The 11,385-nt window shown below is 45.7% G+C and overlaps 2 protein-coding genes across 6 annotated transcripts in view; one reads left to right on the top strand and one right to left on the bottom strand.

Annotated features, from left to right (window-relative positions):
- Positions 1-11,385, bottom strand: part of MAP1B (microtubule associated protein 1B) — a 93,995-nt gene that overhangs the window by 5,435 nt on the left and 77,175 nt on the right. For both annotated transcript variants that reach the window (XM_045512375.2, XM_074359525.1), the window contains 2 exons: positions 3,215-9,710; positions 197-435 (listed from right to left, as the gene is read on the bottom strand). In XM_045512375.2, the coding sequence (XP_045368331.2) occupies positions 197-435; positions 3,215-9,710 (6,735 nt within the window). The remainder of the gene's footprint in view (positions 1-196; positions 436-3,214; positions 9,711-11,385) is intronic.
- Positions 1-11,385, top strand: part of MRPS27 (mitochondrial ribosomal protein S27) — a 116,261-nt gene that overhangs the window by 102,227 nt on the left and 2,649 nt on the right. For 2 of the 4 annotated variants that reach the window (XR_012504780.1, XR_012504779.1), the window contains exons 12-14: positions 1,004-1,119; positions 3,344-3,457; positions 5,399-5,594. The gene's annotated coding sequence lies outside the window, so the exon portion shown is untranslated. The remainder of the gene's footprint in view (positions 1-1,003; positions 1,120-3,343; positions 3,458-5,398; positions 5,595-11,385) is intronic. The other 2 variants (XR_012504782.1, XR_012504781.1) reach the window with 1 other exon arrangement.

The raw sequence follows: 11,385 nt of genomic DNA, 5'->3' as shown, positions 1-11,385 counted from the left end.
TCAATGATAAGAATACTTTTAAACCATCTTCTGTGTGTGAGATCCACTTTGTCCTCAGGATATTTCACATGTGGCAGACCCCCTGGGGCACCTCATGTGGATCCACAGTCATAATGGTGCCTCATTAAACCTGATTCCTTCCCTCTGCCTCTGGACATGGCTCCGTGTGCGGCCGACACTGTCCTGGAGCTCTTACCTGCATGTTGCTGCCCCATTGAGCCTTCCCTTCCAACAAGGCATCCAGGACAGCCCGGCTGGGTTCCTCAGCAGCGGGGTCATTCCCACTCACCACGTAGTAGGACGACCTCACTCTCTTGAAAAATTCAACGTCGACATTCTTACTGTTACTGTGGTTGGGAATATAGCACAGGTCCAAGTACACAGGGGGGCCTGGAGGCACAGCTGAGGGCTTGGACGTCTTGGCAGTTCCTGGTCCTTTGGTAAGTAAACAAAAACAAAGAGAAAGCCAGGGTCACAGGAATGTGCAGCAAGCCATCTGTCCAGTACACCTTCCTACTCATTCCCAAAAAAGACTTCTAGGACCTGAAGCGGGGGACTGGGCATTTGCCTCTCATAGAGGGCATTCAACACTGGCCATTTGAGGAAATATCACCTGGTTGGTTATTTACCATTTCAACAGGCAAAATAAAGAAGGGGATGTTTCCCTTTGCGGACAACCCCTTAGGAAGTCAGAAGAGTTTCAAGGCCTTCTCCAAAGATGGAACTAGGTATTAACACTCCTCCTAAAAGAACTACTAATGTGTATTTTAATTTGAAAAATCATCTAAGAAACAGATTTTAAAGAACAAAAGAATCTGCATTTGGTAAACCATAGTTTAGCAATCTTAGTAATCCATGTTAACATCTCATTTGAAATCAGTTTTGCCATAGCTGAATACTATTCCCTAACATTCTGCCTAGCCAGTGGTTGGGTCGTAGCACCATATGATTTCCAAGACCCTCAGCACCTGAACCTCATTCATAAACTGATGAAATGCTGTAGTCTCTCCTTAGGACAATACTCTAAAATGTGAGCCATCTCTCAGACAAGACTGGATACCAACCTTTGGCAAGAGGAAGGTTCAAAAAGACTAAGCCAGTCAGGACATACCAGCTAAGGTAAGGGGCACGTGGCAGCCAAAATTCTCAGTCTAAATCACAAAGCCCGGGTAAGGTAAAGATTAACTCGAAAGCTTCTTGGCACCTTGTTGGGTGAGCTGGCTTTCTGATTTGTTCTAATCAGAAGACTTAAACTTTTTGAAACATTAATAGAAGTAGCATTCTAAGGCAGTGTTTCTTCACCCTGGTTGCATGATTAGAATCATTTAGAATGCTTAATACTAATGCCCAGGGCCCAGGGCCCAGGCCCCAGAATCTGGCTTAACTGGGCTGGGGTAGGACCTGGGCACCACCATTTTTTAAAACTACTCCAGATGATGCCAATGTGTATGTGGTTTGAGACCACTGCTGTAAAGCCATTTAAAATGCCAGTCAAATCTTACCTTTCTACAGAGGATGTATAAAGACTGTCATCCCAGAGTCAAAACTAGTAATGAATTCCGTCAGTCGTCTCGTTTTATTTTCAGGGGGATGGGGGAGTGGTGAAATCAGCCAAACTAGTATTTAGATAAACTGACTAATTTTATGAGCAGTTTAAACAGCCATTTTAATGAACCTAAGCTCAAACCCCTCAACATATCCATGTGTTAGATCTCCCAAAGAATTCTGATTTGTAGCAGAAGTTTATGAGTTTCATTTCTCCTCATAATTAAAAAATGTCCAGTTTCCCCTTGCACACTGAATCACTGCCATCAACACCAAAGCAATATTGCTCAGAGAAGCCAAAACAGGGAACTGCCAGAAGTCAACCCAGGTTTGTTTTCAAAATCAATCAATAGTGCAATTTGTCTTTTTAGAAATCTGTTGGGAAAAGTAAATGCAAATTAACTCAGCCTCAAAATTATCTCTAAATGACAAAAAAAAAATGTTTAAAAAAGATCTGTTATGTGGGCTAGTGTGTATGTTTGGCAAGTTTGGTAACACATTTCAGTGGGGTTTTATCTGTTTGAATGGATTTTCATGTTTTCTCCTGAGTACAGGTCAGCTGTCAAGGCCTTCAGATGAAGGAGTTAATTATCTGGTGTTTTTTTTTATTAATTCTAAGCACAAATTCAGTTTGTTTCTACATGCAAGTAAAAAGAGGAAATCTGATTAAGACCTGAGTCTTGAAATTGATGCTCCATGTTGTTTAAAAGTAAAAAAAAATGTAGTTGTAACTAACAGTGCCTAAAACATACTGAATTTGAGTGTCCCAAAGTTTCATCCATCAGATTTTCCTTAATAAATCAAGGAAGTGTTGCTTAAATTATTTTTTGCTTTACATGTTTGGGTCAAGTTATGTTACTTTGTGAACTGTGATCTAAAAATTCCTGAATAAATATGTAAAACAAATAAAATCTATTAATTCAAATCCCTGTGATTGGTTTTAACAAAGAGGAATTTCCATCTGAAATAGAATTCTGAGTCTGTTAGGCTGTGTGGTCAGAGAGGGAGATAAAGAGAGCCTTCAATGCTTTTCTCTCAATTTGTACTGGGTACCCACTGGTCAACTGAATTCGCTGGTTGATAAAACAGAGCATTGCCTTTGATGGGGATGTATTTCCAGCCTGGTGATTTTTTTTTTCTAACTAAAATTTTTAATTTTAAGATGTTATAATTTCATTTAAAATATTTTTTATTTTAAAAAAAATGGAACCTAAATTTTGGGTCTACAATGGTTATTCCAGGCTTGGCTTAGAACTCTGGTTCTCCCTGGGCCTTTGGGACCTCCTGGCCCACGTCACCTCAGCTTGATTCTGGGGCCAGTGTGGCTGAAGCAAATGCCAAGAGAATCTTCCAGAGAAGCCTAAAACACACATCCTTGGTTCTAAAGATTTAGAACAATGCTGTGGTTGCTGTGTTGCAAAAGGGAGCAAACCCAGGAGTGACATCTGGGAATGGGAGCTGCTCTGGACCCTATGCTGAGCTCTCCTCAGGCCCATGGGCTACACTGGGCTGAGATCTATGCCTTCTGGCAGAAGACAGTAGTAGAGGGAAGGGAGAGTACTACAGTGGTAAACTCTCATCTTCCAGTAAAAAGTCAAATAGAAATGCAGAGGCTGCAATTAAAAGTAGAATTGTGTCCTGGATCAGGATGCCAGCACCTTCTACCTACCAGCAGTTGCGGTCTTCACCGACTTGGATGTGGAAGTGTTGGCAGCATTCTTGGTCTCCTTGTCTTTCTCTTCCCCACGTGGAGCTTTGAACTCAGGATTGGTGGTAGTTTTTGTTGCTTTTTCCACAGATTCCTTCTTCTTAGGAGAAGCCACTCTGGACACCTTATCTGAAGATTCCTTCAAGGCCCCTGGCTTTGGTGAAGCTGCAGAGGGCTTGGACTTCCCATCACCCTTCTTGACAGGTGAAGATGACTTGGTCTTTGTACCTGGCTTTTTGGTTTTGGTCTTTTCCTTCAGGTCTTTCTTCAGAGCTTTGCCCAGGTTCTGCTCAATGGCCAAGGCCTCGGGGTCCATCATGGACACATCAGGGTGGCGTGGAGAAGGGCTGCGGTCCTGCATGGGGGCCGGAGGTGGATCCATGTGTTTGTACGTGACAGTTTTGTCTGTGGGGATGGTTTCTGATTCATCTTCGGAGTCGATATTCGCATCAGCTGTGATAGAGGGGCACTCTTCAGTCTCCGGGGGGACATCAGAGTCGGTCTGGGACGGGGCTGACTCGCTCACTGAGGTGGGAGGGGTTTCATCACACTGTCGCCCCTGGGGCTTTCCTCCTGGAGGCGGTGGGGCTCCCCCTGATTGGGTGAGGGGCTTCTCTGACTCTTCGGTTGGCTCTTCACTGGCAAACCACTCGAGAGGATTGGGATTAATGAAGGAGGGTGAAAGCTCCGTCTTGGGATGCTTGTATTCACAGGAGGACACAAGGCATAAGTCAACATCCTGGCGAGCCTCGGAAGGGGACTTCTTTTCTGCAGAGTAGCACTGGTCTGAAGTCTCATAGGAATACGGAGACACTTGGGGGGTTCTAGCGATTTTCTCTGTGGTCTCATAACAGTATGCAGAAGTATCAGGGGTTCGTGTAGCTGTTGTCGATGTTGCATATGAGTAACTTTCAGACTCAGGAAAACTGGCAGTTTTCTCAGTGGTCTCGTAAGAGTAGCTGGAATCCCCAGGTGTGTGGCCACCCTCTTCAGAGTCATCATAGCCATTGCTGATGTCATCCAGGAGCCTTCTAGACCTCTCAGTCTTTTCGTAGCTGTAACCACTCACTTCCGGGGTCCTTATTGTCTTCTCATGTATCTCAAATGAGTACCCTGACTCTTCGGGGGACTGTGTGGTCTTCTCAGTAATTTCATAGGCATACCCACCGTCTTCAGGAGTCTTGGTGGTTTTCTCAATGGTTTCATAGGAGTAGCCACTGTCACACGGGGATTTGGTGGTGCCCTCTGTCTTCTCATAGTAATAGCCACTCACGTCTGGGGTCCGGGTAGTTTTCTCATAAGACTCATAGTCATAACCTTCTTCATCTGGGGACCTAGTTGTCTTCTCAGGCTTTTGATAGGCATAGCTGAAGTCACCAGGTGTCTTCCCTCCACTGTCCTCAATGCCAGATGTGGTCAAATCTCTGTTCAAGGCTAGATGGTGTTGCATCGTATCAAATAACATGGAGGCACGGAAGCCATAGGGCTGTGCGGATGCCGCATCCATTGGTGGAGGAGAGGAAGTGTGGCCAGCTGCTATGCTCTCTTTGACTGCAGAGGTAGAATCTGAAAAACTAGGTGAATATAAAGGGGAGGACTCTCTCGGGGTGAGTGGAGAGATATCAGATTTTGGTGAGAGTTTCTCTCCTTCCAGACTTTGCACTTTTTCAGAGGTGAGTGAGGCATATAAGGATATATCTCTGGGAGGAACAACATCGGACAGAGTATCTTCTTGGAGAGGAGAAGCTATCTGAGACGGGGTGTGTGCAGAAGAGGTGGATGGTGAGGCCTCAACCTGAGATACTGAGATGAGCTCAGAAAGATCATTATCTTGGGTGTAGGAGGGCTCCTCCGTTGGTGGGATCTTATGTGATAAACTAGAGTCCTGCATGTCGGAAGGACTATAGTCCACCTCAGTTGGCCCATTTTCAGTGATGTGAAGCATACTTGCACCCACTGTAGGGTGATCTGGAGACTGTCGGCTGAAGTCCATAGCAAGGGAGTGCTCAGGGGATTCTTGGCCAAATTCAATACTCATCGAGGATTGTTCAGATCTGTGATCTTGAACTGGTGTCCTAGATTTGGCTGTTTTAGGGGAGAAATCTGGTGGAGAAATTGACATTGGTCTTGGGCATTCTTCTTTAGATGGAGACATTTCTGTTTCCTGGAAAGTGGTAGGCGTTTGCACAACAGACACTGAAAGGGAGTCGTCAACTTCTGTGGAATGCGGGGAACCAACTTCAGCATGAAGAGAAGGAGACACGTCATCTGTTGTTGGCTCTGGAAATGAGCTCGTAGCCACAGAAGCTGTGGAGACAGAGGCCACACCCTCCATATGAGAGTAAGTGTCTTCCGCTACACCCTCATCAACAGGGGTAGCTGACTTGTCTGAGACAGTGCCTTCAGAAATGGACATCTTAGTGTCTTCTTTAAAAGATCCAAACTGACTGACATCTATTTGTGTAGGAGAAACATCTCCTAATTTCCTTTCTTCTAAAGCCAGTCCTGACTGAGAACTCATAGCTTCAACATCATCAGTTTTCTTTTCTGGACCAAAATCTTCCTTTATTGGTATAAAGTCTGTGCTCTTCCCTTCCTGTTTGTCTTGGAAAACACCAGTGGAAGTCATGTCAGAAACTGGACTTATTTGGTCTGGAAAGCCTTGTTTTCCATTCTTTCCCTCAAAGGGGCTTTCGGTACATCTGCCAGGAGCCTGGTCATCAACACTTAGAAAACTTTCATATGCAGACTCAGATCCAATTAGGGGAGGGCTCCGTAAAGGAGACAAAACTTTTTCAATAGGAGACTCCGAGTCAGGCACAGGTTCATCCATGGGGCTTATGGAAGCCCTTTCACTCTCATCTTTGGCATCACTGAATTCAAAGCTCACTGGGGCTGCTGGTGGTTTTTCAGTGACTTCTGTAGGAAGGTGACTAGATTTCTCCTCAGTGGGAGATTGGTAGTAAGGTGTGTGACCAGCACTGCCAGTCACAGACTGGGATGGAGACACCACTTCCAGGGTCTTATCCTCAGGACTGGCACAAGGTTCTTCAACTACTTCTTGGGTCACCTCAGGAGACACTGGAACTACTTCTGCTTCTGCTGAGACTTGAATTTCATTGGGTGTCAGAGAAAAGTTCACGCTTCGTTCACCCAGGGGGGTCTTTTCTATGGGTGATGGCGGAGATGGACTCAGGGAAGGGCTCTTGGGTGGACTGAGTTTTTCATCTACAACTGCTGAGACCATGTCTTTGATCTCCAACATGGCACTGGCTCTCACGTCTTTCTCTTCAGAATAGTAGGCATCACGCAGAGCAGATCTGCTAAATTTGTCTTCCTCCATGGATGAGGGTGGTGAGATGGTGGAGGCTGAAGCATTGTAATCCTTCCCATCAGTGGCATCTGTTTTTGACTCTTCAGACAGTCCGTTGAGTGATGTCACGGCAGGTTTGGGATATTCCTGAGAATACAGTGCAGACTCGTATTTGGTGATGTTGACAAATTCTTGAGATGGGGACTCTGTCTCTTCATTGTTGGTCTCATCACTCATCACGTCTCGAGGAGTGGACATCTCATCCATGGGGGTGGGCTCACTGGATATCTCAATGGTAGACTGAGTGTAGCCAGAGGTTGCAGTGAATTCTTCAGGCTGGTCTTCCCGATTCTCCTCATCAGAAGCCGTGGCCTCGCTCTCTGAACCTCCAGGGAGAGTCTCATCATGAATTGAAGATGCTGGTTCTTGGACAGGAGACTGGACTCCCAGTTGCTTGCTGGATGTGGTAAGGAATCCGTACTGATCCTCGGCACCACCAGCTTCTGCAGCCTTGTCAACCACGGCCATCACGTAGTCTTCAGCTTCAGCTTTCTCCGGCTCGTAGTCTTCCTCCCTGGCATCCTCGGCTTTGTCCTCCTCATATCCCTCCTCCTCAGACAGTTCAGCTTCTCCCTTCTCCAGTGCCTCATCCATGTCTTCTTCTGCGCGGTCATCACCACTGGCCACAGACGCCCGCTTCTCCCTGATGTGCACGTCCGCCTCAGCCTTGGCGCTTTCCTCCTCCTCCACCGGGCTGTGCTTGGAGGTGCTCTCACACACATTTTCTTCCGCATCCTCTTCGGGCTCCTCAGCCTCCTCAGTTTCTGCCTTCTCTTCATAGTCTCCAGTCTCCGAGGACTCCTCAAAACCTGCTCCTTCGTCCTCAAATTTTTCTGTGTCCTCCACCCCCTGCTTCTCAACTGGCTCCAGCTCCTCGGGGGTTTGCTCGCACTCACCCTCCCCTTCAGTGGTGGTGATTCCCTCATCGGGGGACTCGGCAGGACCTTTGATGACTTCTGTCTCCTTCTGGATGACGTAGGCTTCGACAGGCTCCATTTCCTTGAGTTTCTCCTCATCTTCAATTAGCTCCAGCTGAGGCTTGATGTCTTTTGATACATCAACCTCTTCAGCCTTCAGCTCTTCAAAGTCCTTAGTCAGATCCTCGGGGGATGACATAAGGGACCTCTCGGCTTCGAGATCTTTGGCAGGGCCAGTGGTGGCCATTCCAGCTGCTGCCGCCACAGCGGCCACACTGGCAACGGCCGCAGCCTCTGCTGCCTTGCCTTCCTTCTTAACGACTTTAATTTTCCCCTTCTCCTTTGGCTTCCCAGCAGCAACAGAATCTTTCTTGACAGACTCTTCCTTCTTGGGTACTTTTGGTTTTAACGCAGCTGGTTTTTTTGCTTCAGGTACAGGAGTAGATGGTTTCTTTGTGTCTTTAGGAAGTTTCTTAATTTCCTTTTTGGGTTCCTTTTCCTCCTTTTTGATTTCCTTCTTTTCCTCCTTCTTAACTTCCTTCTTGGCTTCCTTCAGTGGGGTTTCCTTCTTAACCTCTTTTTTGGCTTCTTTTTTCTCTTCTTTCTTGACTTCTTTTTTGACCTCCTTCTTCACCTCTTCCTTTTTTGGTTTTTCTTCCTTCTTGATGGGTGTCTTGTCCTCCTTTTTAGCCACTTCTTTCTTTGGCTTTTCCTTTTCCTTCTCCTCTTTCTTTTCTTCAGGTTTTGCCTTTGTTTCTTTTTTCACCGTCTTCTCCTTGGCGACTTTGGGTTTGACGTCTGTGCCTTGTTTCTCAGCCCCCTCGGCTTTGACTGGAGGCAGCTCTTCTTTGCTGGGCACCTCCTTTTCGGCCACGGGAGGCTTGGTCTCTGTTTTTACTGGTTTGTCTTTTTTCACTGTTACCTTTTCTTTGCTTTCCACTTTGGGTGGCTTTTCCACATGATTAGCTTTTGTGACTTCAGGGGTTTCTTCTTTTGACTCCTTTCGCACGGATTTGCTGGGAAGTGGTTTTGCAGCTGGCTTTAGACTCTCCCGGCTGTCAGCCCTCTGCTTCAGTTTTACTTGTTTCATGGCAGGAGTGGCCACCTGGCCAGTTAGCTCTTTCTGGGTGGCCAGGGGCTGTTTCAGGAAGTCTAAATGTTTGAGCTTTTCCAGTCCTTCCAGGATACTGTATTGGGTGCTGTTGCCGGGGAACAGGACTCGGATGATCTTCTCGGCAGGGTTTGCTGGATGCCACACAATCAAAGAGGAGACCGAAGTTAAGTAGGAAATTGGGATATCTATTTCTTGCCCATTAGGCAGGATTAGTTCAGCCTTGTCTTTGTTGGTGCCAGTCCACTGCTGCATAAAATACTGCATTTCCTTGCTGCTCTTGACTGGGTTAAGCACATACATCTCGAGTTTACCAACTCCCATTTTTTGGAAGAGAATGACAGGCTCGATGGTGTTGCCTACACTTCTGAATAGAGGCTCTGGCCTCATGGACAATTTGTTTAGGTACTGGAGAGTGAAGCAGGCTTCTTCTATGCTTCTTTTCATCTTGATGTTTGGCTCGGGATTTTTCAGATTTTCAGGTACATTGAGAAAGACAACTCCTAAGTCAGGGGAAATGAGGTTTTTCATCCAGTCACTATTGGTGGTAGAGCCCTGGGACTGTTCTTCCTCCAGCTCAGCAATTTTCCGCTGGAGCATGCTGTTTATCCCCGGCAAATTGTCATCCCCAATGTGGGTGAGCAGGATGGAGTCTACGCGGTCCAAGTGTCGGATGAGCTTCCAGAAGCAGGATTTTCTTTCTGATCCTCCGTTGATGAGCATATTGAATCCATTCACTGCAAACAATGCAGAATCGCCCCTCCCTCCTGGAAAAATGTAACAGCAGGGTTTGGAGAGCTTTAGAAATCCACCTGATGTGGGAGGTTCTAGGATATCAAAGGGCGATGGGACTTCCACTGATTCTGAGAGATACTCGGTAAACTCAGAAAGTCCTTCCATTTCTGGCAATATAGAAGCAGAGTTGAGTTTGATATTGATGAAGTCTTGGAGATTGTGTCTGTCAAGATTGGAGTTCTTCCAGTCCCCTTCTTCGGGACAGAACAGGGTTAAGCTGGCTTTGTTGGCAGGATGGGTGGTACTCAGTAATTCCCCAATCTGGGATTTAAGAAAATAAGAGGAAAAAGAAAGGAAAGGTTTAAGTGACTGTCATCACTGATCCATCCTCACCAGGTGTTATAAGATCATTGGGTGCACTCAGGGCTGATGTCAGAGATGCTAGTTGGTATTTCCATACTGATAAGTTAACAGCCTATCCCAACTGCTCTTACCATCACCTTCTGCCTCAACTCCCTCCCCCTGCTCCCACCCCAACTCCAAGCACCTCCCCCTGAGACCACCATCTGCTCTTGCCCAGCAGGGGAGCTTCAGAACTCTGCTCCAGTTCTAAGACCAGTGACCATCTGGATGATCAGTGCCTGTGCAGTTGTGAAATACTTTGGATACCACCCCTGGGTACTTGCCATGCAAAAATGCCCTTTAAAAAATATTCAGCTATCACAGGGGAAGGCTAGGTGAGTCATTTCACCACTGATATAAAACGTTTTCTTTTACTTCACTGGGCTTGGTGATGACACATTAAGGGAATTTAGATAAAGTGCACATGTTGTCAATTTTTAGAATTTGGTTGGTAGAGAAGAAAAAAGTTTGGTGGGGGTTTTTGCCCCTTGGAGACAGGAAGTTATAGATTGTACACCACTTCAAAAAAGTACTGGCATCGGTTCATACTGTTTAAAATATGAGTGGTTCATCCAGCAGATTCTCTGCAAATGCAGACACTTTGAAACCATGATGATTAGAGCAATTGGGTAATTATGTGAGTAAGTGGCCAAGTTTGTCCCCCATTTGCTCACATTTAAGTCCAGGATGAGATATTGTACTCTTCTGCTACTCCTATTCTTTTCAGAGCAAGCTGGGTCTGAGTGGCTAAGATCAAATTTGATGCAAAACTTTTTCTACATATTGTTTAGTACCACAAGATGGGAAAGGAGAAGAGCTAACTGGGACCAAAACAGAGATTGTGGCTTAATGAAAATGTTGTTTTCTTTCTCACTCTATCTTATGGCCCTATGTCTCACGGTCTTAGCCTAGTAGACAGCAAGAGACAATCATGCCATAAGCTCCACTCTTCCTTCAGTTGCATCAAAGCTCAGAGTTTCCAGTGAAAAGAGCTCCGTGTCCTTGATGGTAAATGATGAAAGGGCAAAGCAAAGATTTCACTTGGTCCAGGCATCCCTGATCAAGTGGGTCTAAACTTTTCCCTTCCAATGTTAGAGTGGTTTTTCTCCATCTCATACCGACATTCCTGGGTACCAACATTCTGAGGCTACTAGTGTGAATGTTTAGAAGGGTGAATTTTCCAATGTTGGATTGCAGTAAAAGAGCCATTTTTGTTTTGTTAGCGTATTGGTCCTGTATTTTATGCAAAGAGTCACAAAATAGCAAAACAAGTCTTTCTTGGACTTTGCTGTTTTCCTCTCAGTTAATGTGACAACTTCCCATAAAAGGGGTAAGAATCAACTATTTTAGATGCTAAGAAAACTGAAAAAGCAAATGGTAGCCATCTGTGGGGGTATTTTTGCTCAAATTATTTGCTGACCAAAGCAAGCATGAGCACCAAACATGATTTCTTGTCCAATCATTAGCGCAGGCCCTCGTCACCTTTACAAATGCACAGTTATGCTGCTCTCTATCCTAAGTTTCACAGGGAGCACATGCAAACTACTCATGTCCTATAACACATTTTAGAGAAAGACTCTAGGATATAGCAAAC

The sequence above is a fragment of the Camelus bactrianus genome, chromosome 3 (assembly GCF_048773025.1).
Source record: "Camelus bactrianus isolate YW-2024 breed Bactrian camel chromosome 3, ASM4877302v1, whole genome shotgun sequence".
In the NCBI taxonomy this organism is placed as follows: Eukaryota; Metazoa; Chordata; class Mammalia; order Artiodactyla; family Camelidae; genus Camelus; species Camelus bactrianus.
This window is presented reverse-complemented; position numbering and strand designations above follow the sequence as displayed.